Genomic DNA, 26,476 nt, shown 5'->3' on the forward strand with positions numbered 1-26,476 from the left:
GGTTTTAATCCAAAGCCCAGCTATAATTTATTTCATCAAGAGAAATGGGGAGGGGGATTCTCCATAGCATTCTTTGATCTGCTCATATTTTTGAAGTGTAAATTCAGTATCATTTGGAATTAAGAACTTTGTTCTACGCTAGTAACTAATTCAGAAACAAAGTGGGGTTTAAACACATAGTGTGATAATCAGCAGAGACATAATTTCACTTTATTATGATGATACTAGCTGTGAATGAAGCTTTCAGAATTATTAGCTTTAGTAATTTAATACTAAATTAATTGTAATTGTAAATTTTAATTCAGTTGAGTTTAGTGAATTCTGTAATAAATCTTTCCAATTTTTCTTTAATAGACTTGATGGGAATGTTTGAGAAGCGCCGTTTCAGAAATTTCTTAGTATTTGTACAGGAATTTTCATCAGATGATCCAAAATCTTGGAAGGATGTTGATGCAAATCATATGACAACTGCAGAACTATATGAAAAATTTGGTCTAGATAAAGATACTGCAGATTTCACTGGTCATGCTCTTGCATTATATAGGGATGATGAGTAAGTATTTCACCTATACTTGTCTAAATAGCATATGATTTAACTTTCTGTGTGTTTATTATTCATCATCATCAAATTTCTGCCATGTACCCTCAAGGGGTGTACAGGGTATGATAGTACTACATGAAAAAATTACATCATTACTAACTTCTTATCTACAATTTTCCTCCAAATCAGTCTGTTACTAGTCAAGACTCCAACATTATCAGATCTTATATTTCTATCGTCTAAGGCACTTTGTACCGTATCAATCCACCTATATCTTGGTCTTCCTCTGGGTCATTTTGCTGCCAACCTGGCAGACAACACTTGTTTTGCTAATCTTTCCTCGCCCATTCTGTTTAAGTGACCGTACCACCTGAGATTAACTCTGCTAACGCATTCCTGGATGCTGACAATGTCAAGTTATTTCCTAATATCTTTGTTTTTAATATGATATTGCCATTGATGCCATCTGTTTACGCCTCTAATCTTTCTCAGGACTCTCATATCTGCGGTCTCTAGTCTTTGGTCAAGTGTTTTACTTCTGACCCAGCTCTCAGATCAATAAGTTAAAACTGGTTTGAACACTGTCTTGTATACAGCTAATTTAGTGTTCCGACTAATTTCTCTTTTATTCCATATGAATTTATTCAATTGACTTCCTACCATACCAGCTTTGTTGATTCTGTTGTCTATTTCCATATTTAATTTACCATCTTCACTAAAAATCATGCCTAAGTAGCTGAAATGTTTTACTTGTTCCACAGGTTCTTCATTCACAACACAGTTGACATTTTCACGATTCTGCCTATTTTCATTGTCTTTGTCTTTTTATTGCTGACCTTCATACCATATCTATTACAACAGTTATTCAATTTAGTCAGAGAATCTTGCAGACTCGTAGTGGATTTATTGTTAAGTATAACATCGTCCGCATAAAGCAATGAGCTGACATTAACATCTCCAATTTTGATATCAGGTTTAATACCACTTTCCTTCATAATGTGATCCATATAGATAATGAATAACAGAGGGGGATAATGTGAGACATCCTTGTCACACACCAGATTTAACATTAAACCATCTTTCTGTACTTCCTTCAATTCTAAGTATTGCTTGATATAATGCCCCATTGACACCATATGACTGTTGCATATTCAATAGCTTCTCTCTTGGCACCTTGTCATATGCCTTTTCCAAATCGACAAAACTTAGATCTTTGTTATATTCCCATGATTTCTCCACTATTTGTCGTAAAGTGAAGATCTGATCCTGGCAGCCTCTATTTGACCTGAATTCTTCACCAAGCTTTTCTTCCACAATTCTTCCCAACCATTTCTCAAGTATACTTGCATATATCTTACCAGGAACACTCAGTAGGTAAATACCTCTGTAATTCTCACATTCATTTTTTATTTCCCTTTTTATATATGGGTACTATGAGAGCTCTACTCCAATCATCAGGAATTCGTTCCTCTGTCCAGGCTTTCTGAACTATGCAGTGCAGCCATTGTAAGACTTTTATACCACCATACTTCAGCATTTCTGGTTGAATATCTACTTCTGCTGCCATTCCACATTTCAAGCCTTTGATGGCTTTTTCTACTTCAAGTATGGATATATATTCCTGACTGCATGCCTGGTCAGTGTTTTATCACTGTACTGTCATCATTGTTTGTTTCATTTAGCAATTTTTCAAAGTAATTACTCCATACTTCAAGGATATCTTTTTCTACCGTTTTCATGTCACCTTTAGCATCTCTAACTCCTTTTACAGCACTCTTTACTCCATTCCAAAAAGCTTCATTAACAACCTCCAGAAAATAAATATCACCACCTTAATATTTATTTTCTATGTTCTTGCCAAAGTCCTCCCATGACTTGTTTAGCTAGTTTTACACACTCTTTAGCTTTCTTACATTTGTCTCTGTATTCTCTAAGAGCACAAGCTGACTTATTTGCCAGGAACTTTTGATATGCTTTCTTCTTTTCCTTCACCGCCTCTTTAACTTCCTGTGTCCACCATGGAGTTCTGATTTTTCTGTCCTTGCAGACAACCTTACCACTTGCCTCTCTGGCTGAATCAATCAGGGTTTTCTTCAAGGCTTGCCACTGAATATCCTAGGTTTGATTCCTGCTCTCAAACTCTTTTATTTTTTCTTCAATAATCTTTGTGTATTTTAGTCTACAGTTCACATCTGAGAGCTGCTCAACTTTTATTTGCTTTAAAACTTTCTTACATGTCATTCTTTTCAATATGAAATTCAATTTTATCCTGCTCAAGACTAAATAGTGATCACTTCCAATTTCAAATCCTCTGTACACTCTGGTGTCCTGCACCAGGGAGAAAACATCACTATCAACAATAACATAGTCAGTGAGACTTTTCTTATTCCTTGCTTCTTCTCTCCATGTGAATTTATGCACATTTTTATTTTGGAACATGGTATTAGTAATAACCAGTCCATGTCCTGAGCAAAAATCCAGCAAGTGTTTGCAATTATTATTAGCTTTGCTCATTTCTCCAAATTTTTCAAAAACATTTTTGTATGTCTGACAATCACTTCCTACTCTGCTATTTAGATCCCTAACAAGGACCAACTTTTCCTTTTTCATTGTGTCAGCAGCTTTCTCTAGAGCCTCAAAGAATTCCTCCACTTCTACCTTAGTAGAGCCTTCTGTGGGACCATAGGCACAAATAAGTCTCATTGTCCAGTTCCCCATTCTGATATTTGCCCAAATCACTCTACGTGACACTGCCTGCCATTCAAGATGAGCCTTGTATTTTGTGTTGAATACTATGGCTACTCCTTCTTTTCCTTGATTGTCATTTCCTGAATATAACATTTTGTATTTATTGCTCAGAAAGATCTCACCAGTTGGTCTTTTTTGTTTCAGCAACCCCTGTTATGTCGATTCGGTACTTTTTTAATTCCTCCGCTAGCTACATTTCATTGCCATTCAGGCTTCTTATGTTGATAGTACCGATCTTTAACTCTGGTGATGTTGAGTTGGGGGTGTGTTTTCAGATTTGTTCCAGTAGCTGACTTTTCGCTGTTCGCCCTGGTTCCCTGGCAAAAACAACGGGGGTCTTGTTTAACCAGGCGACACCCCAGCTGGCATGAAATTTTGTCATGTTGTACCATCATTTTGTATTTTGGTTTAAACAATAGGAATACAATTTGGTCAGCTAAATCCCAAATTGCCAGACCATCCTCGTTCATTCAGTATCCAGGTAGATACCCAACAGGGTGCACCACGAGAAAGTGAGGGTTGGACATTAGGTCCAAGCCTTGGTCGGTTCTCTGCATTCCTTTAAAGGCTATGTGGAGGTCTCCTCTCAGTTATACAGCTTTGCCCCTTAAGCACCCCGTGTTTATTATTTTATATGTTAATTTTTTTTAAATTAAATAAACTAAGATTTTCAAAAATGTAACATATTACTGTTGGTTTGCCTTCTTGGTCAAGTTGATTTTGCTTCTTTACTTCAACTAGTAGGTCTTGTCAAATACTGCAAGCATGGTATTTCATATCATCAATAGTATTTAGCATCCAGTAATCAAATTTTTGATCTTGAAAATGTAGATACTGTTCAGATTGAGTACTGATTACAAGCTTTTTATGGGAAAGCAACTGTAGAAGTGAGAACTATGTCATTTAGCAAAAATCAACAAAAAACAGTAATGGCAACTTTTTCTAAAGTGGGTCGGGGGGGGGGGGGGCAAATAAGTCAGATCGCTTGCACTAATATTGAAACATTGGTTTAGAGCGAGTCAATGAAATTGTTACAGAATTGAAATATGCTTGGGTTGGTGCCATATTAGTCTACTACCAAAATGAAATATTTTGAGATTGGAAGTTTGTCAAATTGCATGTGTCACCAAAGGAAATGTAGCAATCTTCAAAAATTTTGAATGGGAGAAAAGTTGAGCCCATCATGACTTCCCTGTCTATGGAATGTCATCAACCTTACTTTGCCTTTGAGTTCACTCAACTTTCTGCTGTAAAGTGCATGCTGCCTTTTGCAGCAATAATGGTGTCATTCACCAGAACTGTATAGTAAAAGGAGCAACAAGAACTTTGTAAATCTGTGTGAAAACCTTGAGAAAGTTAAAACAATGACTTGTGTTCATGCTGAGGAACAGTCCTTGTTTTTGCAACAAGGCAATGTGAGGCCACACATGGAGTGTGTGTGTGCTTCAATAGATATTGAAGAGATTAGAAGTTGTGGAATATCCTCTATATAGCCCATACTTGGCTCCCTTGGACCTTTGAGATAAGTCTTCAGTTTAGGAAATAATCAAATTATCCCAAATGGATACAACTAGAACAGTTTTATCACTATAGCTCTGGAAAACTTTTGCAGCGGACAGTGTATCAAAAGAGAGGGAGATTATGTTCTATCTTTGCCACCCTCTACTCTGTGAAATATCTGCTCTACATTAATCTGGAAATGATGTTCTTACAATTTTAGCGTGACTCCTAAACTTCAAGTCTGTCCCCTATCACTCCCAAATCTCTCATCTCCATCTCCTTCAAAATTTCTCCATTAATTGTATACTCTGCATCCCAACCTTTCCTACCAAATTTCAAGATCTTGCACTTTGCAATATTGATAGCTCCAATCATTTGTCCACTCACAACAGAGCAGCCATTAGTCTGCTCTGTTGTGACCTTGCAGGAGGATCTGAATGAAGGTGTGTGTGTGTGGGGGGGGGGGGGAATTGATGCTATCCTTGTAAGTGCTTCTCCACACATGTACTGTCTTTGATGCCTGGAATCAGCCTTACATTTAGATAACATTTATCTTTCATATCACATCTCTGTTAAGTCCAGTTTGCAAATCTTCATCTACTTTTCCTGATAGAAACTTAAATATCATTCTTGTTCAACATTACTTCTTTCGCAGTTATTCTTGGTATATTTTGCCTCGGTGGGCTTTGTGCATATGTTCACTCTGGCATACCATGTCAAAGCATACTTTGACTAGAATCACTGATTTTGACCTCCTTTGGCTGAAAATCTCTCTCTCTACTCTATTCTGTCATTCATCTGCTGTTTCTACCACTCTCCTAATTATTATCATTATAAACAGGCCTCCACAGAGTCAAAAGAACTCGTTGTGGAATGTGCGTTGTGCGATGAGCTCTGCACTATCACGTGCAGAGCTCATCGCACCTCGACTTAAATGCATTCACTGCACTCACCACATTCTCAGGGAATGCATTCCAATCACCCATCACTCTCTATGGGGGGGAAAAAATCCACTCTCCCTGCTCACACCCACCTACAGCTTCCAGGGATGGCCTCTCGTTCTCCCCGTCTCCAGGTATTCTATGAAAAATCTCAACCATGCTAATCTGGTAATTACCAGTTACCAACTTATGTCTCCCCCTCTTCTTTCTATCCACTAGGCTCTGTAAGTTGCATTCTCTCAATCTGTCCTCTCATATTCTACATTTCAGAGACCAGAAACAACCTAATGCCAACAACCATTCTGGACTTTTTGATTTTCATTCTCTAAATGTCAGTTTTCTTCAATGCAGCTTTCCTAATAGTGAGGTCATCTTCTTTGGAGACTTCCATGTTCTCAACAGCTGACTCTCCTTTTCCAACTGCATAGACTGAGCAGGTAGAGAGGCTGAGACATTTGCTATCACCAGTGATCTTACACAAATTGTTCACATGCCTACCAGAATAGACAATCCCAACCACTCTCCAAACACCTTGGATCTTTTCCTTACCAGTGACCTATCAAAGTACACTGAATATTATCTGTCTTCTAGGCAGTTCGGACCACAATTTAATACAGATCTCTTCCCCTCCCATGGAGCAACACATAAAAAAGCCAAAAAAAAAAAAAGCCAAATGGCATGATCTTTGCAATTTCTATGTCTCATTTCCCTGGGCAGATTGTTTCTAGCCATCCTACCCCAACCTATGTGCTTATTGTCACTGAAATAATTCTTATCAGCATGAAAACATTTATTCCCCATTCCATTCTAAATCTCCTCTTGTCAAAGTCTTGGCTTTCCCACAAGTGTGCCAAGGCTGTACAAGAGTTGCCCATACCATAACTGGCTTGCATTTAAAACTCCATCTTCCATACTGCTTATACCAAAAGTCTAGAATAGCTTCAAGAAAACTATCAGCATATTGAAAACTGATTGAGAATGCTAAAAGCAGGTAACTGGCATCTTGTTCAAATGGTAGCCTTGCCTTCTGTTATGTAGCCAAAGCTATTGGCTGTAACTTTTGCCCAACACTGCTCCTACCACTTTTACATCCAGATGGTCCTATTGCATTATTACCCACAGTAAAAAAGCCAACCTCTTGCTTCCTGTGTTTCATGACTAATTGTGGTAAATGTTCCCAACCATTCCAAACACTCACTGTCCTATTTGAATTTTGCCAGAGATAAGAAAAATCTTGTCCAAATGAATACCAAAAAGTCTTGCCCTGATGGCATTCATTCTGATTCTAAAGGTTTGTACTCCAGAGATGACCCCCCCCCTCTGTCACCTTTTTACTCTTTTACTGGTATCTATTCTGCACTCTAAAAAATTAGCCCATCTGCATCCTATTTCTAAGAAAGGCAACAACGCTTTTCTTTCAAACTACTGTCCAAACTTGCTCATCTTATCTGCATTTTTAAATAATGGAAAGAACCATCAACACAACTTTTATGCTACCTTTAAGGCTCATCTAATAAACGACTACCAGTATGGATTCCATTGTTACCGATCAACAGAGGATCTATTTACTTATGTCACCCATATCTGGACATACACTACGGAAAAATTTGGATCTCGAGTGGTTGGCCTTGTATATCTCCAAAGCTTTCGATTGGGTCTGGCACAAAGGTCTATTAGTAAACTCCCATCATTTGGTCTGACCCCAATTTCTGCAGTTGGGTTGCCAGCTTTCTGACTAGATGCTCACTTGGAATGATGGTGGAAGGCTCATTATATTCTAATTATGCGACTAATGCTGGGATCCTCTAAGGCTCTGTTCTTTCACCCATCCTCTTCTGTACATAAATGATTTACTCCAATGCCAATCCAATACACTTTTCTGATGACAGCATATTACCCAACTTTTCATTTGACAAACCTTGCAATGCACAAATCACGACAATCCTGTAGAACCTTTACCTCTGCTACCTTAAATTCTGTTCTCTAAAACATTCATCAGTGTGGGATTTGGTTAACTTTGTCAATTTCACTGCTAGCAAAACACAGCAGAGCTGTGTTTTGCTAGCAGTGAAATTGATAAAGAAATTGGCATAACCACAGTACAGTGGAAACAAACTAGTAGTTTAATAGCTACTAATCTACTGTTACTAATCTAGACACCTAAATTAAAAATATTCTGAACACTGAATTATTGATATTATCCTACACCTCTAAAACTTTCAGTCATATCTTTTGATAAAAGTTTGGAATTGTAATGTGACTGCTTAGTTTATGGATAAATCACTCGTAATGTGTTTTGTCATCCATTAACTAGTAGCAAGTTAATTGATCTTATCAAGGAATGTTATTTTGCTGTGGTACCAAAATTTTCCTTATCTAAACTTCTTTCACAGAGGATAAAACATTCACTGCCTTTCAAATGCAAAGGTAAGTAACTTTATCCAAGTGGAAAGTTATTTATTATCCCTCTCCCTATACAGCATTCCCATTACTGAAGTTTGTACTCTTGGGAATAACTTTAATATTGTGCTGAAAGCAGATAATCAGCATGGCTGCAGTTGTGAATATTACTGAATATAGTTAAAAAATTTCTTCTGCAAGATCACAGCACCAACTCGCTTATCAGCAGAGACCCTTCTAACAATCAGCTCTTCAAAAACTTCAAACTTTGCTTATTGTCATTATCAACAAACAAATAAAAAAATAAAAATCCAAGAATTTTTGACCTCCTTTAATATTGCAAAAGTCACTCTGCTTTGCCTATACTGGATTCATTTGGAAACTTATATCCAGTCTAACTTCTCTTTACACATTAAAAATTCCCTTGATTTTCAGTTCTGAAGTTAAAAATCTAGGTTCCTCAAACTGTGGTTAGTTTAGGTTAGTCTGTTTTCTTCCTTTAGCTAATGGCTATCTTGGAATTTACTAATCTATTCATTCTCCTTCTTAGTTCTCAAAGTATGGCAGGTGCAGCTCATAACAAAAACTTTTTAAAATATGTAGTTAATTTGAGATTTTAATTGATACTGTATAACTAGGAAACAAAATATCCCATTATCACTAGGGATTGGGCAAACTTGCTGTAGCCAAAAATTTATTCAGATATCAGAAAATAGATGAATACAGGATTTTACTCTGTTTTATAATGACCATCTTTTCATTAGTATATATATATAAAAAATGATTATAAGCTATATTAAAAATGTCTTTAGTCATAAAGCAGTTTTATTTATATTTTAGTTACTTAAACAAATCTTGCTTGGAAACCATTATGAGGATTAAACTGTACAGTGATTCTTTGGCACGCTATGGAAGGAGTCCTTATCTGTATCCTCTATATGGGTTAGGTGAACTGCCTCAGGGATTTGCTAGGTAAAATTCTTGGAGATGTTATTTTTGTTTTCTTAGCCTATTTACATTTCCTTTTATGAAGGATGTATACTAGTGAATTAAACATTTTTTTGCAGATTAAGTGCTATATATGGTGGTACTTATATGTTGGATAAACCAATTGATGAAATAGTCATGGAAGGAGGTAAAGTTGTTGGTGTTCGCTCAGGCAGTGAAACTGCTAAATGCAAGCAAGTCTACTGTGATCCTTCCTATGTTCCTGATCAAGTAGTGAAAGTTGGGCAGGTGAGTACTTAACAATTAATAATTAACATTTGGAATATATATATATATATATCATCATCATCAAAAATTCCTGCCATGTACCCTCAAGGGGTGTACAGGATATGACAGTACTACATGAAAAAATTACATCATTACTAACTTCCTATCTACAATTTTCCTCCAAATCAGTCTGTTACTTGTCAAGACTCCAACATTATCAGATCTTATATTTCTATCGTCTAAGGCACTTTGTACCGTATCAATCCACCTATATCTTGGTCTTCCTCTGGGTCGTTTTCCTGCCAACCTGGCAGAGAACACTTGTTTTGCTAATCTTTCCTCTCCCATTCTATTTAAGTGACCATACCATCTGAGATTAGCTCTGCTGACGCATTCCTGGATGCTGACAATTTCAAGTTCTTTCCTAATATCCTCATTTTTAATATGATATTGCCATTGATGCCATCTGTTCACGCCTCTAATCTTTCTCAGGACTCTCATATCTGCGGTCTCTAGTCTTTGGTCAAGTGTTTTACTTCTGACCCAGCTCTCAGATCCATAAGTTAAAATTGGTTTGAACACAGTCTTGTATACAGCTAATTTAGTGTTCCGACTAATTTCTTTCTTATTCCATATGAATTTATTCAATTGACTTCCCACGATACCAGCTTTGCTGATTCTGTTGTCTATTTCTATGTTCAGTTTACCATCTTCAGTAAAAATTGTGCCTAAGTAGCTGAAATGTTTTACTTGTTCCACAGGTTCTCCATTCACAACACAGTTGACATTTTCAATGATTCTGCCTATTTTCATTGTCTTTGTCTTTTTATTGCTGACCTTCATACCATATCTATTACAACAGCTATTCAATTTAGTCAGAGAATCTTGCAGACTTGTAGCGGATTTATTTAGAAGTATAACATCATCCGCATAAAGCAAAGAGCTGACATTAACATCTCCAATTTTGATATCAGGTTTAATACCACATTCCTTCATAATGTGATCCATATAGATAATGAATAACAGAGGGGATAATGTACATCCTTGTCTCACACCAGATTTAACATTAAACCATCTTCCTGTACTTCCTTCAATTCTAACTGCTGACTCACAACTCAAATAAAGACTAAGTATTGCTTGATATAATGCCCCATTGACACCATATAACTGCAGCGTATTGAATAGCTTCTCTCTTGGCACCTTGTCATATGCCTTTTCCAAATCGACAAAACTTAAATACAGATCTTTGTTATATTCCCATGCTTTCTCGACTATTTGTCGTAAAGTGAAGATCTGATCCTGACAGCCTCTATTTGGTCTGAATCCAGCTTGTTCTTCACCAAGCTTTTCTTCCACAATTCTTCTCAACCGTTTCTCAAGTATATTTGCATATATCTTACCAGGAACACTCAATAGGGATATACCTCTGTAATTCTCACATTCAGTTTTATTTCCCTTTTTATATATGGGTACTATGAGAGCTCTACTCCAATCATCGGGAATTCGTCCCTCTGTCCAGGCTTTCTGAACTATGCAGTGCAGCCACTGTAAGACTCTTATACCACCATACTTCAGCATTTCTGGTCGAATATCATCTACTCCTGCTGCCTTTCCACATTTCAAGCCTTTGATGGCTTTTTCTACTTCAAGTATGGATATGTATTCCTGACTGTATGCCTGGTCAGTGTTTTTTATCACTGTGCTGTCATCACTGCTTGTTTCATTTAGCAGTTTTTCAAAGTAATTACTCCATACGTCAAGGATATCTTTTTCTCCTGTTTTCATTTCACCTTTATCATCTCTAATTCCTTTTACAGCACTCTTTCCTCCATTCCTAAGCTTCTTCAACAACCTCCAGAATATTTTGCCACCTTCTTGATATTTATTTTCTATATTCTTGCCAAAGTCCTCCCATGACTTTTGTTTAGCTAGTTTTACACACTGTTTAGCTTTCTTACATTTGTCTCTGTATTCTGTAAGAGTAAAAAGCTGACTTATTTGCCAGGAACTTTTGATATGCTTTCTTCTTTTCCTTCACTGCTTCTTTAACTTCCTGTGTCCACCAGGGAGTTCTGATTTTTTTATCTTTGCACACAACCTCACCACATGCCTCTCTGGCAGAATCAATCAATGTTTCCTTCAGAGTTTGCCACTGAATCTCCAAGGTTTGATTCCTGTTCTCAAACTCTTTCATTTTCTTTTCAATAATATTTCTGTATTTTAGTCTACAGTTTACATCTGAGAGCTGCTCAACTTTTATTCGCTTTAAAACTTTCTTACATGTTATTCTTTTCAATAAGAAATTCAATTTTATCCTGCTCAAGACTAAATAGTGATCACTTCCAATTTCAAATCCTCTGTACACTCTGGTGTCCTGCACCAGGGAGAAAACATCACTGTCAACAATAACATAGTCAATGAGACTTTTCTTATTCCTAGCCTCTTCTCTCCATGTGAATTTGTGCACATTTTTATGTTGGAACATGGTGTTAGTAATAACCAGTCCATGTCCTGAGCAGAAATCCAACAGATATTTGCCATTATTATTAGCTTTGCTCTTTTCTCCAAATTTTCCCAAAATATTTTTGTATGTCTCACAATCATTTCCTACTCTACTATTTAGATCCCCAACAAGGACCAACTTTTCCTTTTTCATTGTGTCAGTTGCTTTTTCTAAAGCCTCAAAAAATTCCTCCACTTCTACCTTAGTAGAACCTTCTGTGGGACCATAGGCACAAATAAGTCTCATTGTCCAGTTCCCCATTCTCATATTTGCCCACATTACTCTACTTGAGACTGACTGCCATTCAAGAAGATTAGCCTCGTATTTTGTGTTGAATACTATGGCTACTCCTTCTTTTCCTTGATTGTTATTGCCTGAATATAACATTTTGTATTTATTGCTCAGAAAGATCTCGCCAGTTTTGGTCTTTTTTGTTTCAGTCACCCCTATTATGTCGATCTGGTACTTATCTAATTCCTCAGCTAGCTCCATTTCTTTGCCATTCAGGCTTCTTACGTTGATAGTACCGATCTTTAACTCTGGTGATGTTGAATTGGGGTTTGTTTTCAGATTTGTTCCAGTAGCTGACTTTTCGCTGTTCGCCCTGGTTCCCTGGCGAAAACAACGGGGGCCTTGTTTAACCGGGCGACGCCCCAGCCGGCATGAAATTTTGTCATGTTGTACCATCATTTTTTATTTTGGTTTAACCAATAAGAATACAATTTGGTCGGCTAAATCCCAAATTGCCAGCCCATCCTCGTTCGTTCAGTATCAAAGTAGATACCCAACAGGGTGCACCACGAGAAGGTGAGGATTGGACATTAGGTCAGAAGCCCTGGTCGGTTCTCCGCATTCCTTTAAAGGCTATGTGGAGGTCTCCTCTCAGTTATACAGCTTTGACCCTTAAGCACCCCATATATATATATATATATATATATATAAAGATAAGCCGAAATTTGAAACGTTTTTATGTCACATTTTGAAATGTCCAACAATGTGTTTGCCTTCATGAGACAACAATTTGTTAAGCCAATAAGCTCAAATCAGCATGATAAGCCGAAATTTGAAACAAAATTTGTCACGTCTTCATTGTTTTGAAACGTCAAACAATGTGTTTGCCTTCATGAGACAATTTTATCGTTTCCGAATTACAACAATCAAACTCATTGTCGACCATTAGAACAGTACATGTTAGTATTCATTACTGAAATTAGCATAACGCACATGTCATGACTGATTATATAGTAAATATTTTATTTTCATTTTGCGATTTTGAATAATTAAAGTGAAGTTCATAAAGAACTAGCCTACCAGCCCTGAACTCGGAGGGTTGGGTGCCGTAGGTGCCAGTCACATAGCATTATTTTGCCTTACTTAATGACAAATGTAACACTTAAAAAATGTTAAGATGTTTTGCATAGGAAACATATTTAAAGGGCATTATTTACATTGTACATAATGTTGCAATTAACATGAGCTATGAAACCCTAGAGACCAAAAAAAACTATTATAGGATGAGGTTTGCTGTAGTGAATTTGGAAGAACAAGTTTTTGTTCTCTTCCACACTAATAGTCTGAGTGGCACTAGCATAGAGCATAGTAGAAGCGGTACTCCACATAGCTTATAGATGTTTTGTTATTTTAATGAATATTAGTAATTTTAATAATTATTTTTGGTAGCATTTTACTTACTTTAAACTACAGATGTGCCAAATATTTGATTTTACTTTGGTATTCAGCCAGATCATTAGAACGATACGGTATTTGACTGGCTGAAGCAGAAAAATTCCTGTTATGTCAGACATAACAAACTCAACCAATCAGGGAAAGTCTCTCCTTACCTTTATTTTGTATGACTATATACAAAAGCTTGTTGCTATCAGTACTTTCTTTTTATTTTATTTTATTTTTTTTAATTTATTTTTATTTTTATTTTAGTCTATATTATTCACTCTTAAAAGTTGTTTATATTATGAAGTATTAAAATAAGCTAACTGAAAATTAGTATGGTTTTGGCCATTAATAATAATAATAATAAATGCAATATTTGGAAGTTGCGATTTATATGTAGATTCAAAATATGTAAAATGTGCAGACAGTAAAAACATCTGGCTGATACAGAAAAAAAGGAAGTACACATCTGATTAATCATGTAAAATCGAATAATCTGGGGGAGGGGGTATATATATAGATTACAAATAGACAAATCTTTTTGTTGTGGCTAATATTATTACATTAAATAATTAATCAGCTATTAAAAAAAAAAAAAAGATTTTTAAGGCAGTACAATTTCTTTTGTCACCAGCTACTAGCATATTTCAAGAGTTTTTTTTGCAGGAGCTGGAAATATTTATGAAGAACCAGACAGACTACTCCGAAAATACTGAAATTTCTTCTCCTAGATAATAATTTATCACGAATTCATTCTAATTATTAAATCCATGATTATTCTTTATATTTCACAATTTAAAATAAAAGTTCCATTAATATTTTTATTTTGTTATATTAAATAAATGCAGTATAGATAGAAATAGGGGATAACGAAGATCCATTTTTATTTTGTAGAAAGTTTTTAACTTCGGTATACTATGTTAAAGATACCAAGCAATTTTATAAACTAGGTTTTGATCCTTTTTTCCCAAGTGAAGCAAACAGACAAATAAGTCAAGTTTGCACCTGAACATAGCTCAAGTCTGAGGCAACTCGTCGTAAAGGTGGAGTAAGCTCCGATCACTTTCCTTAGTATTTCCCCCTAATGCAAAGCACATCCCCTTGCGGAGATGTATGATGCTATGCATTAAAGGCAAGGGCCACTACCCAGACTGGTTTCGACCTTTATTGAGGTCTCGTCAGTGGGAGCCAGACCCATAAATGCCAAGGTTGAAGTGATGCAGAACTTATAGATTTTACTCTCATCTGAAGATTTTTATTTAATAAAGTCAAAGCACCTTGTGGCAACTTGTTTAGGTAAAATCTATAAGCTCTGCATTACTTCAACCTTGGCAACCTTTACTACGAGACCCCAATAAAAGTCGAAACCGGTCTGGGTTGTGGCCCTTACCTTTAATGCATAGCATCATACATCTCCGCAAGGGGATGTGCTTTGCATTAGGAGGAAATACTAAGGAAAGTGATCGGAGCTTACTCCACCTTTACTACGAGTTGCTTCAGACTTGAACTACGTTCAGGCACAAACTTGACTTATTTGTCTGTTTGCTTCACTTGGGAAAAAAGGATTAAAACCTAGCGTATAAAATTGCTTGGTATCTTTAATGTTCTTATTTTATTTTATTGAAATGGAGGATGTTATGGAATGAAGAAAGAAACTTGAAACAAGATTCAAAATTTACTATAGAGCTTATGAGAATGTAACTTTTGAATTGGAGTTGGGTTAACTTGCACCATTTAAATGACAGGAACTTTAACCAGGAGTTCGTATTTCATCTTTTATTAGTGCATTGATTAGATTTCACTTAAAATGAAAAAAGTTTAAAAAAAAAAAAATCGAAAAAAAAATTCCATTTCTTTCTATTTGAAAATTTACTAGAAAGCTTATGAGAAGAGTTCTCAAACTCTGTTCGATATTGAAACTTAAGTTTTTCTTTCTAAATTAGGCTATAAAATGTGAATGGATCTATAATATCCTCCATTTCAATATTTCACTTATATCAAATTAAAGCCTTTCAGCTCTATATCTTAATATTTGAATAGTTAACAAAAGCAAATTGTTTTCTCTTTTTATCAAAGAAGCCTAAAAGTTTTCATTTTGGCAATTTAAAATAAACAGAAATAGGCAATATTAAAGATCCCTGCTCATTTCCTAGCCAAATATATAGAAACTTGAAAAGTTTTAAATAAAGACCACAGATTAAAAATATGAGGGTTCTTGCCATTAAGGTTTCTGCCTGGTCTGTGATAAGAACTGGAGAGGGGCACTAGCATGATGCATATCAGAAGCAGTGTTACATTTATCCTACAGATAAATCTTTTAAGTTACTGAATATTAGTAATTATTTTTGGTTATATACCTTACTTTTAGACTGTAAAGTTGAGTATTGTATATTTGTGAAATTTAATGATATATTGTTTAGAAAACTTTTTTTTTTCATGGCACTAATGTGTACAAAGAAAATGGTGGCAAAGGCTTCCCTTGTTTGCCAAATTTAGCAGGAGGGATTTTGTACAGTGTACCTTCTATGTATTCATTGTCAAGAGTGAATGGGTTATGGTATGAAAGCGAGAGTGGGGAGAGAGAGAGAGAGAGAGAGAGAGACTGCGTGTGCGCATGTTGCACGTATTTTGAATGTGAGAAATTAGTTGTGTGGAAAGCTTAAAAATGAAGTGACAAATATTAATGATGTAGGGGAAGATAGCAAAAGTGTCCTTCAGAATGTGGAAGTAGTGAACGATAGTGCACAAAATATGAATGAAAGCATGAAAGTAATGTGAATGATGAGGTGACCATGAGGAGAGAAATGGCATGCTTATGTATCATCTTTCATAGGACAAAATGACTGGAGAAACTACTATCATTTGATGCAGCAGGCAGGAGAATGAAATAAAAAGTGAATGCAAAATGTAAATAAAAGTGCAAGAAACAGGAAATAAGGAGAAAGTATTGTATGGAGAGTCTATAAGAGGTATACTTAATAAAGTGCTGAGAGCATGTTTTCCAGGTGCAAAGATCAAGAATTAGCAAAGCTGTTAGTTTGCAGAAAAAAGTGAAAGCTGATCGTTTTGGCAGGAACAAATGATTTGAAATGGAAGAAATATGCAAGGAGAGAGGATATGAGAGTTGAAAGAAGTGAAAATGAGTAAGGAAATAAATATTGAGTCTGCTGCCTTGGATGATAGAACAAAGTTGAAAAGGGTCATAATTGCTAATGAGAAGATTGTGTAGGAGGAATTACTTAAAATTATAATAATGGAATTAACTTGCATAAAATATTATTTATTAGTAAAATTTTTGCCCGAGTATCACTGGCATCTTCAGTACATGTAAAAAGGCTAATTAAACCATAACTGACAATTCCGAATGGCACAACCTAAGTAGCTCATGTAAGATAACTAACAAGGTCATTTAGGAAAGATTAGGCTGATTTAAATAGCATTTTAAATCAGCCTAATAATTTAAATATCCCCATAAAGGGGATAGATGTAGACCATCGGATCTGTTTAAGTGGAGAGTGAAGTAAGGTTTCACATGTTTCTTTATAAAGCCATTCCATGGGGAACTGACTTTTTTGAAGGACTCTTGTCTTGTTCCAATGAACTCTGTCTAGTGTTGATTGCAGTCTGCAAGTCCAGACTTTTCAAGTTCGAGGACCTTTAATACCTAATGACTTTTTTAGGTTATCTTACATGATCTACTTAGGTTGCACCCTTTGGAATAGTCTTATTGTTTAATTAGCCTTTTTACATGTACTGAAGATGCCTGTGATACTCGGGCAAAAATTCTACTAATAAATAATATTTTACATGAATTAATTCCGTTATTATAATTTTAAGTAATATGCCTACTCACGGTATTTCCTTACTGAAACATACGTGTAGGAGGAGGAATGTTGTGTAGTTTATAGATGTATGGAGTGACTTTGATGGAGGAAAGCACTTGTATATGCCTGATAGATTACATTTGAATGGTTTTTGAAGTTAGATGTTCAGAAAAAAGTGTTTAGTGAAAGGTATGAAAGTGCAAAACCATGGGTAAACTAAAGATATTGGTGGGGGTGTGCAATCAAGCATTTGTCTGACCACCCCTGAGATAAATGAGTGTGTGTGTGTGTATAGAAAGGATTATGCATTGTCATTACTATTATAATTACGATAGTAGTTCTGCATGAAAAAGTTAGACCATTGCTAACTTCCAATCAACAATTTTCCTCAAATTAATGTTATCTCTCAGGATTCCAATATTATCAGATCTTATAATTCTTTCTTTTAAGGTTCTTTTTGCTCTATCCATCCATCTATATCTTGGTTTTCCTCTGGGTCTTTTTCTTGCCAACCTGGCAGAGAACACTTGTTTTGCTAATCTTTCCTTTTCCATTTTGTTCAAGTGATCATGCTAACAATGGCAAGTTCTTTCCTAATATCATTTTTCATGTGATACTGCTATTGATGCCATTTGTTTACTCCACTAATCTTTCTCAGAACTCATATCAGATGTCTCCAGTCTTTGATCAAGTATTTTATTTCTTACCCAACTCCTCAGATCCATAAGTTTAAAATTGGTTTTAACACTGTCTTGTATATATAGCTCATTTAGTATTTTGACTAATTTCTTTCTTATTCCATATAAATTTATTCAGCCAACTTCCCACCTTACTAGTTTTACTAATTCTGTTGCCTATTTCCATATTTAATTTAACATGTACACTAAAATTTGTGCCTAAATAGCTGCAATGTTTTACTTGTTCTATAGGTTCACTATTCAGGATTGATGTTTTTAAAGTTTCTACCTATTTTCACTGATCTTCATATCAAATTTATTACAACAGTATTGAATTTATCAAGGAATATTGCAGACTTGTATTGGATTTATTCAGAAGTATAACATCATCTGCATAAAGTAATGAGCTAAAATTAACATTGCCAATTTTAATATCAGATTTAATACCACTCTATAATGTGATCCAGAGCCTCCATAGCTCAGTTATTATAGACAAAGCCCTTTGATCAGAACGACCTGGTTTGACCTGTATGTGAGGAACCTTTATCTGGTCTCTTTTAGCCAGGTAGGGGTTTTTTTCACCCAGAAACCCTGGTTTTTCATCCCCCAGAACAGGTTAATCGGCCCTGTAAACACACGCATCTACAGACATAGGACACACCAGGAGGCATAGGGCTAACCACCTTATCCTCGAGTGCAGTTGCAAGAATAAAAAACCTTGACACCATAAAAGATAAGAGGGAGGATTAAGAAGATGTGATTCATATAGATAATAACAGTGGTGATAAATACCTGATTTTACCTCAATCTTCCTGTACCTCCTTTCAATTCTAAGTGCTGTGACTTATAGTTTAATTAGAGACTATGTATTGCTTGATATCATGTCCCATTTACACCATATAACCAAGAGCCTCTGTAGCTCAGTTGGTATAAATGAAGCCCTTTGGTCGGAAAGACATGGGCTCGATTCCCATCCATGACGTGAGGAACCTTTATCTGATCTCTTTTGACTGAAGGTGAGTTAGCTGGTCTCATATGGAGGTAGAGGGTTTTTTTCACCTGGAAACTCAGGTTTTTTGGCTCTCAGAACAGGCAATCTGGCCTGTGAACATATATTGATCTACAGTCATAAAATACATACTTATACCAAAGTCTTTCCATGACGTTTGCTTAGCTAGTTTAGCAGCGTTTTGCTTCCTTACATTTGTCTCTGTATTCTCTAAGAGCACAAGTTGACTTATTTGCTAGTTTAGATATGCTTCCTTCTTTTCCTTGACTGTCTTAACTTCCTGAGCATCACGGAGCTCTAATTTTTCTATCCTTGCAGACCATCTCACCACATGCCTCTCTGGTTGAATCAGTGTTTTCTTCAGATGTGAATCTTCAAACCTGAATCTTCACTGTTTGGTTCCTTTTTACAAATACTTTCATTTTTTTCTTGAATAACGTTTGTGTATTTGCATCTACAGTTCACTTCTGAAAGCTATTCAACCTAGATTCATTTTAAAACTTTCTTACACGCTTCTTTTCAATATGAAATTCAATTTCATCCTTCTCAAAACTAAATAGTAATCGCTTCCTATTTTAAATTCTCTGTATTCCTCTTGTCCTGAACAAGTGGGAAAACATTGTTATCAACTATAACATAGTCAGTGTGACTTTCATTTCTTTCATCTCTTTCCATAGTTGGAAATGTTGGAATTGGCTCAGTAATAACTAATCCATGCCCTGCAGGTATTTATCATTATTATTAGCAGCTTTGCACTTTTCTCTAAATTTTCCTAAAACTTTGCCTGCTAATAATTTCCTACTCCTCTATTTAGATCTCCAACAAAGACCAACTTTTCCTTTTTCCATTGAGCAGTTGCCTGCTCTTATGCCTCAAAATTTTTCTCTATTTCTTCTTGGTAAAACCTTCTGTGGCACCATAATCACAAATAAGTCTCATTGTCCAGTTCCTCATTCTGATATTTCCCACATCACTACTTGATATTGCTTGCCATTCAAGAATATTATCCTCATATTTAGTGTTAAATACTATAGCTACTCCCTCTTTGTCCTGATTGTTATTGACTGAATATAACAGTTTGCATTTATTGCTTAGAAAAATCTCACCAGTTTTTGTCTTTTTTGTTTCTGTCACCCCTATTATGTCGATCTGGTACTTATCCAATTCTTCTGCTAGTTCCATTTCTTTGCCATTCAGGCTTCTTATGTTGATAGTACTGATCTTGAACTCTAGTGATGTTGATTTGGGGTGTGTTTCATGATTTGTTCCAGTAGCCGACCAAATACAATTTGGTCAACTAAATCCCAAATTGCCAGCCCATCTCATTCCGTATTCAGGTAGATGAATATATACTCATTAATAACGTGACCAATTTTTTTACAATGAAAAGGAGGACAAAAAAATAATTTAAGAAAAAAGTAAAACGTAAATAAATGAAACATTTTATTAATTTAAACAAAAATACACTAATTATGCTTGCATCCCTTTTAATTAAACAAGTATTTTTCCATTGAATGAATATTTTTTGTCAATATATCATTTTCTAACAATATATTGGAAATTTCGGAGCAAGAAATATCCTTCATATTGAATTTTACGGTAAGTGCTGCAGCTAGAGTATCAACATTCAATTTTGATTTCTCACTTGTCCAAAAATCGTTACCAATTGAAAAAACTCTTTCAACTGCTGCATTAGTTCCAGGGCAGCACAACGTAAATTCAACAAGAATAACTAAATTTTCATATGGAATGTGTTCATTTTTGAAATGGTTAAATATTTCCACCCATCTTTTATCAATTTCAACATGTTGATTTTCCCATTGTTCTAATTTATCAGAATTTAAATATACATTCAGTCTTCTAATTTCTTCAAACAGACAATTGTCATCGATTTTAATATCAGGCATTTCTTTCGATAAAAACTCGACACAATTTTCAATATCTGCCCAATTTACTTGCAATGAAGTCAAAAAAAACACCATTGAAAACTGTTATTTCCTGTGATATTTGTTTCAGACCATTCTTCGACATATTGGAAACATGTTTGGTAAAAATTCTGCACTTCTTTACCAAACATGGCATTTCGGGTTATGCCCGGATTTGATTCCTCTAAGTTTGACAATTTTCTTTTTATTATTAAAGGAATAAATTTTTCTTCAAATCGTGATTTATATTGAAGGACAAAATCGTTCAAAATAAGACTAACTTCTGTAGCTGAAATATGTTCGCCTTCAATCTTTTGAATCGTTTTGTGGAAAATAGATGCCTGATTATGTACAAAATACATTAATATCTCCGATAATTCATAATTGAAAAAAGATTCCAGAATTTTTGGACATTTGTCTAAACTTAAAAAAGGCTCAAATAATTGTAAAACACGCTCTATAGCAGGTGTTAGAGCGAGCCATCTAACTTTTGAATATCCTAAAAATTTTTTGTATTCAACATCTTCACAAAATTGTTTTAAAGTAGCCACACGAACAGTAAAACGACTAAAATACAAATAAATTGTCGTTATTATTATTTCTACATCAATTGGCATGGCACATGATGCTGTGTTGATTGCATTTGACAAAATATGTGCATTACAACCTATTCCTAGTATTTTCTTTTGGAGTAAATCTTGTAATTTTACATAGACATTATTCACTCCTTTGCATCTTCACCCACCAAAATTTGTGTTTGTATTATCGAAATCTCTGAATACAGAGATTAACAGATTAGTTTTAAAATATCGAAAAGGAGGACAGGTAGGAGGACACTTTTCGAGAAAGGACAGAACCTACAAAAGGACTGTCCTCCCTAAAGGAGGACGATTGGTCACCTTATCATTAAAATTTTTTAACAATTTTTAATGAGTGAATTTAATTCAGCATGCTTCAGCCTAATATTTTATTCTTCACCAAATCATTGTTTGCTGTTTCCCTACTTGTGTGTGTTCACTGAGTTTAGTATGAGGGATTTCATACGGTGGTGTGTGTGTGTTCTGTATACTTATTGCTAAGAGTGGATGATTTGTGGTCCAAAAGCAAGAGTGGAGAGAAATTGTTAGAAATGTTTCATGTACAAGTGCAAGAAATGAGAGCTGTGTGGAAAGTGGTTACATATCAACTCTATTGAATATTTGAGAGTCAGATAATTCACATTTATGGCTGAGGAAAACTTGTTATGCAAGTTTAATTTTCGTTAAAGTGGTACAAGTAACTTCACTTTGAAATTGAAGTAGGCTGTGGAGTTCTTGGTGTTGACAATTTCGCCTCCACCCTGGAATGTTAATCTTTCCTTTATACTTATTGATGTTTGCAAAGTAACTTAATCCTCATATTAGAAATGTTATATTGTAAGTTTTCTAACTTGAGAACTCTTATCACTGTTTTGGTTCATGTTCATCTCTTGCAGCTATACATTAAAATCAATTTGAGCACCGTCTTTTGGCTGATTTATCTTGATCCATATAAAATGATTCAGCTGACTCCCACGATACTAGCCATAACTATTATCGGTTTCCATATTTAATTTTGAAAAAATGATTGAAAATAATATTTTAGAACATTTTAACTGTTTCAAATACCTTGGATGTGCTATATCATATACAAAAGAAGCTGATATTGATATGAAAATTTCAAACTTAACAAAGTTCAAAAGCATACAAGAATAAGTTTATAAAGTTTTGATAAAACCTTCTCTACTATTACAGAAGTGAATCATGAACATAAAATCTGCAGAAGAAAAAATAATAGAAACTGGATAAATGAAATTTCTACAAGGGGCAACAAAAAAAAATTTTTTTAAATAAAAATCGGCTAACACCCTTTTATTCCTGTATAACAGGGAGTAGGCGAGGTCGTTTTTAGCCCTATCTAACTTTTTGGAGACTGAGTGGGCAGTTCATCGCCACTGGAACCCAATCAGAGATAGCTGGCCCAAGGCTATCACTAATTAAGTGGCACACAGTTAAGAGAGACGGCTCTACAGGTGCTGCCATCTCGTGGTCCCTAACCCTGACACTCTTATTTAATGTCTGAAATAATGTGGGTTCTTCGCTCGAGTTTACGGGAGAAAAACCCGCTTGTCTGTGCCAGAGATCGACTGACTCAGGTATCGTTCGAAAAAAGGCTTAGAAAAATTTCCTCTTGTCGCCGACTAGACTCGAAACCAAGTCTTCCTTCATGCGGCCAAGCACTGTGGTGTGCAAACGCCACATCCACTGAGCTACACAGGCTCTACAACAACAAATAAAATAAAAAATTTTAAAAATGAAAAAAAAACAACTAAAAATCGACTTGGCACTGGACAGAACTATCCAAAAAGAAACTCTAGTATTATCCAGTTAGAGGATATTATTATTATCATTATTATTATTATTATTATTGTTCCGGGGAAACTCCAAGGAGTCGACAGACTCATCAAGGGAGGCCCTAACATCATGTCTGGAACAACTATTCAACATTCACACAGTATTTATCATATCTTGCCTTAAACTCATTCACGGTCGTAGCACCCACAACAGACTCTGGAAGCTTATTCCACTCATTCACCACCACTCTCCAAGTAAAAAACCTAGCTCTAACACCCTTGTCAACCACGCTCTTGCCCAGCTTCCATGCATGGCCCCTAGTCCTCCCACCACCAGTCATATTTTCAAAAATATCTTCTGGATCAATCTTATAAAAACCCTTCAGTAACTTGAATGTCTCAATCATATCACCCCTCCTTCGCCTATCGTCCAATTTCTACAACTCACAAATCCTCAACCTATTCTCATAAGGTTCATTCCACAGACCTGCTATCATCTTGGTCACTCGTCTCTGGACCCTCTCCACTTCCTCCCCATCATGAAGAAACCCTGGTGCCCATAACTGGGCACAGAAGTCCAGATGGAGTCTTATCAAGGCTCGATACAGAGGAACAACAACTTGTTTCTTTCTGCATGTTAAAGTATTTTTCATAAGCCAGGTGATTTGGTGAGCTGTTTTAGTTACTTTTGCAATGTGCCCCCTAAACTTCAACTTCCTATCCACCAGCACTCCCAAATCCCTGGCCTCATCAATCTCCTGGAGTACGGTTCTGCCTATGCGATATACTGCTGCTATTCTTTTCACCCCAAAGTGCATAACCTTACATTTTGCCACATTAAACTGACATCCATTTTTCCTAGCCCAGTCCTCCAAACTATCCAAATCATCCTGTAAAATTTTGACATCCTGTGCACTCACAATTGCTCTACCCAACTTTGCATCATCAGCAAACAAGTGGAACACTTCCTCTCAAATCCTTTCCAATATCATTGATGAACAAATTGAAAAGCAGTGGTCCAAGATCAGAGTCCTGTGGCACTCCACTAGTCACAAGACGTCTTTTTGACTCCACTCCCGAATAAACCACTCTCTGGTATCTCTCCTTCAACCACCATCCTATCCATCTCACCAACCCTATATCTATCCCCATCTGCTCCAGTTTACTGATTAGGGTTCCATGTGGTATCCTGTCAAAGGCCTTGGCAAGGTCCAGTAGTATCACTGTAAACCCATTACCCCTATCCAGTTCAGCCGTCACTGTGTTATAAAACGTGAGCAAGTTACTGAGGCATGATCTACCCTTCACAAAACCATGTTGTCCCCCATACAATATCCCATTTTCATCTATCCAATCCTGTATTCTTTTCTTGACTAATTTCTCTAAGACCTTGACAATGATTCCTGATATGCTAATCGGTCGGTAATTTACAACAGCAGTCTTGGAACCACCTTTATGCAGTGGAACTATTTTCCCCTCCTTCCACCCACTCGGGACTAACCCAGACCTGAGACTCAAATTAAACAAAATGGTCAAGGGTACTGACAATTCTTTAGCTGCTTCTCGTACTACACGAGCTGGTATACCATCCAATCCCACAGATGTATTGACATTGAGGTTATGCAATAGACTACTCACCTCCACTTCATTCACCACAATTTCCGTATAATCTACTGGTTTATTCGTTTCTGCAATGTCACCACCTGGATGATATATTCTTGCAAAGTGCTCACTCAGTAACTCAGCTATCTCAACTGATTCAGTTACCTCCCTACCATCGGCATTCTTTAAAATCATTCTGCCATGTACATTTTTCCTTTTACTTGCTACATATCTAAAAAACTGTTTAGGATTCTCTTTAGCCTGCATGCCAATGTTCTTTCGTAATCCTTTTTTGCTTTTCTTACCACACTCGTCACCCTTCTGGCCTGTGCTTTATACCGTTCATGTGCCTGCCGGTCACCTTTCTCCTTAAATTCCCTCCTAGTTGTTTCTTTTTTTGCAGCTCAAGCTTAATGGTGTTATTCATCCATTTAACCCCTACTTGATTTATTATTCGGACTCTAGGTATACAGTCAGCTATTGCTTCATGCAAGCACTTCTTAACTACCTCCCATGCACTATCAACTTCTAGTCCTTGCAGTTGTACATGCCATGGCACTGTACCAATCAATCTCCTAAGCTTGTCATACTTACCAGCCTGATAATTCCACATGTACCCTGTCTTAATTGTAAATTCCACACCTTTAGCCACCTCCCAAGTCAAGATCCTGTGATCGCTCTCACCAATTGGTGGCAACGTGGTCATATTCGTTACAGCCAAATTCTCAGATGCAATTACTAGGTCAAGCACTCTCTGACCTCTAGTATTTTCCATTACATGCTGTCGCAGATAGTTATCCCTTAATAACCGCATAAAATCCAATTCCTTCCTCCTGTGTGTCCTCTCCTCACTCCAATCAATGCGACCATAGTTGAAATCTCCCATAATAATCGCCCTCCTTCCACTCATTTCTTCTATTTGCTTGTGCATATTGTCACCACCATCTTTTCCCTCACCTGGTCTATAGCAGCACCCAATTGTATATTTAGTTCCTCTAGCCACAATCTCGCACCAAATGGCCTCAAATGTGCTCTTTTCTCTATCCTGCAATTCAACTTCTATTCTCCTTGGCTGTAGCTCATCAGCTATCATCAACAATACTCCTCCCCCCATTTTATTCTCTCTGTCATTCCTGAACACACTATACCCATCACATTCAATCCCACTAGCTATATCATCTACAGTCAGCCATGTTTCACTAATACCAATAACCTGTAGTCTGGAAGTGCCAACCATGGCCAAAAACTCTTCTTTCTTGTTCCTAATACTCCTAGTATTAGTGTACATGAATTTAAGACCCCCATTTGCCCCAACCCTTCCTTGATGCCTTATATTAACTATCCCACTCTGGTTTGTTGTCCTTATTTGCTCTAGCATATTATATTCATTCTTACATTCAACTGCCTCCCTAAGGACTGTATATCTACTCCCCCCCCCCGAATGAGACTGGAACTGGCCATTGGGCCTAAATTCCTAAAAGGATGGTGATATTTAATTTTCTGCCTTCACTAAAAAAGTGTGCATAGAAATTATAGAAGTCTAAGGGCA

The 26,476-nt window shown here is 36.1% G+C and overlaps 1 protein-coding gene across 1 annotated transcript in view; it reads left to right on the forward strand.

Moving 5' to 3' along the window:
* The window catches only part of Gdi (GDP dissociation inhibitor), a 110,408-nt gene that overhangs the window by 49,031 nt on the left and 34,901 nt on the right, over positions 1-26,476 (forward strand). The window contains exons 4-6 of the mRNA XM_090400272.1: positions 355-553; positions 8,971-9,102; positions 9,198-9,366. Coding sequence (XP_090256398.1) covers positions 355-553; positions 8,971-9,102; positions 9,198-9,366 — 500 coding nt within the window. The remainder of the gene's footprint in view (positions 1-354; positions 554-8,970; positions 9,103-9,197; positions 9,367-26,476) is intronic.

This window comes from Typopeltis vanoorti, chromosome 11 (genome assembly GCF_054136105.1).
Source record: "Typopeltis vanoorti isolate ZY-2024b chromosome 11, IOZ_Tvanoo_1.0, whole genome shotgun sequence".
In the NCBI taxonomy this organism is placed as follows: Eukaryota; Metazoa; Arthropoda; class Arachnida; order Uropygi; family Thelyphonidae; genus Typopeltis; species Typopeltis vanoorti.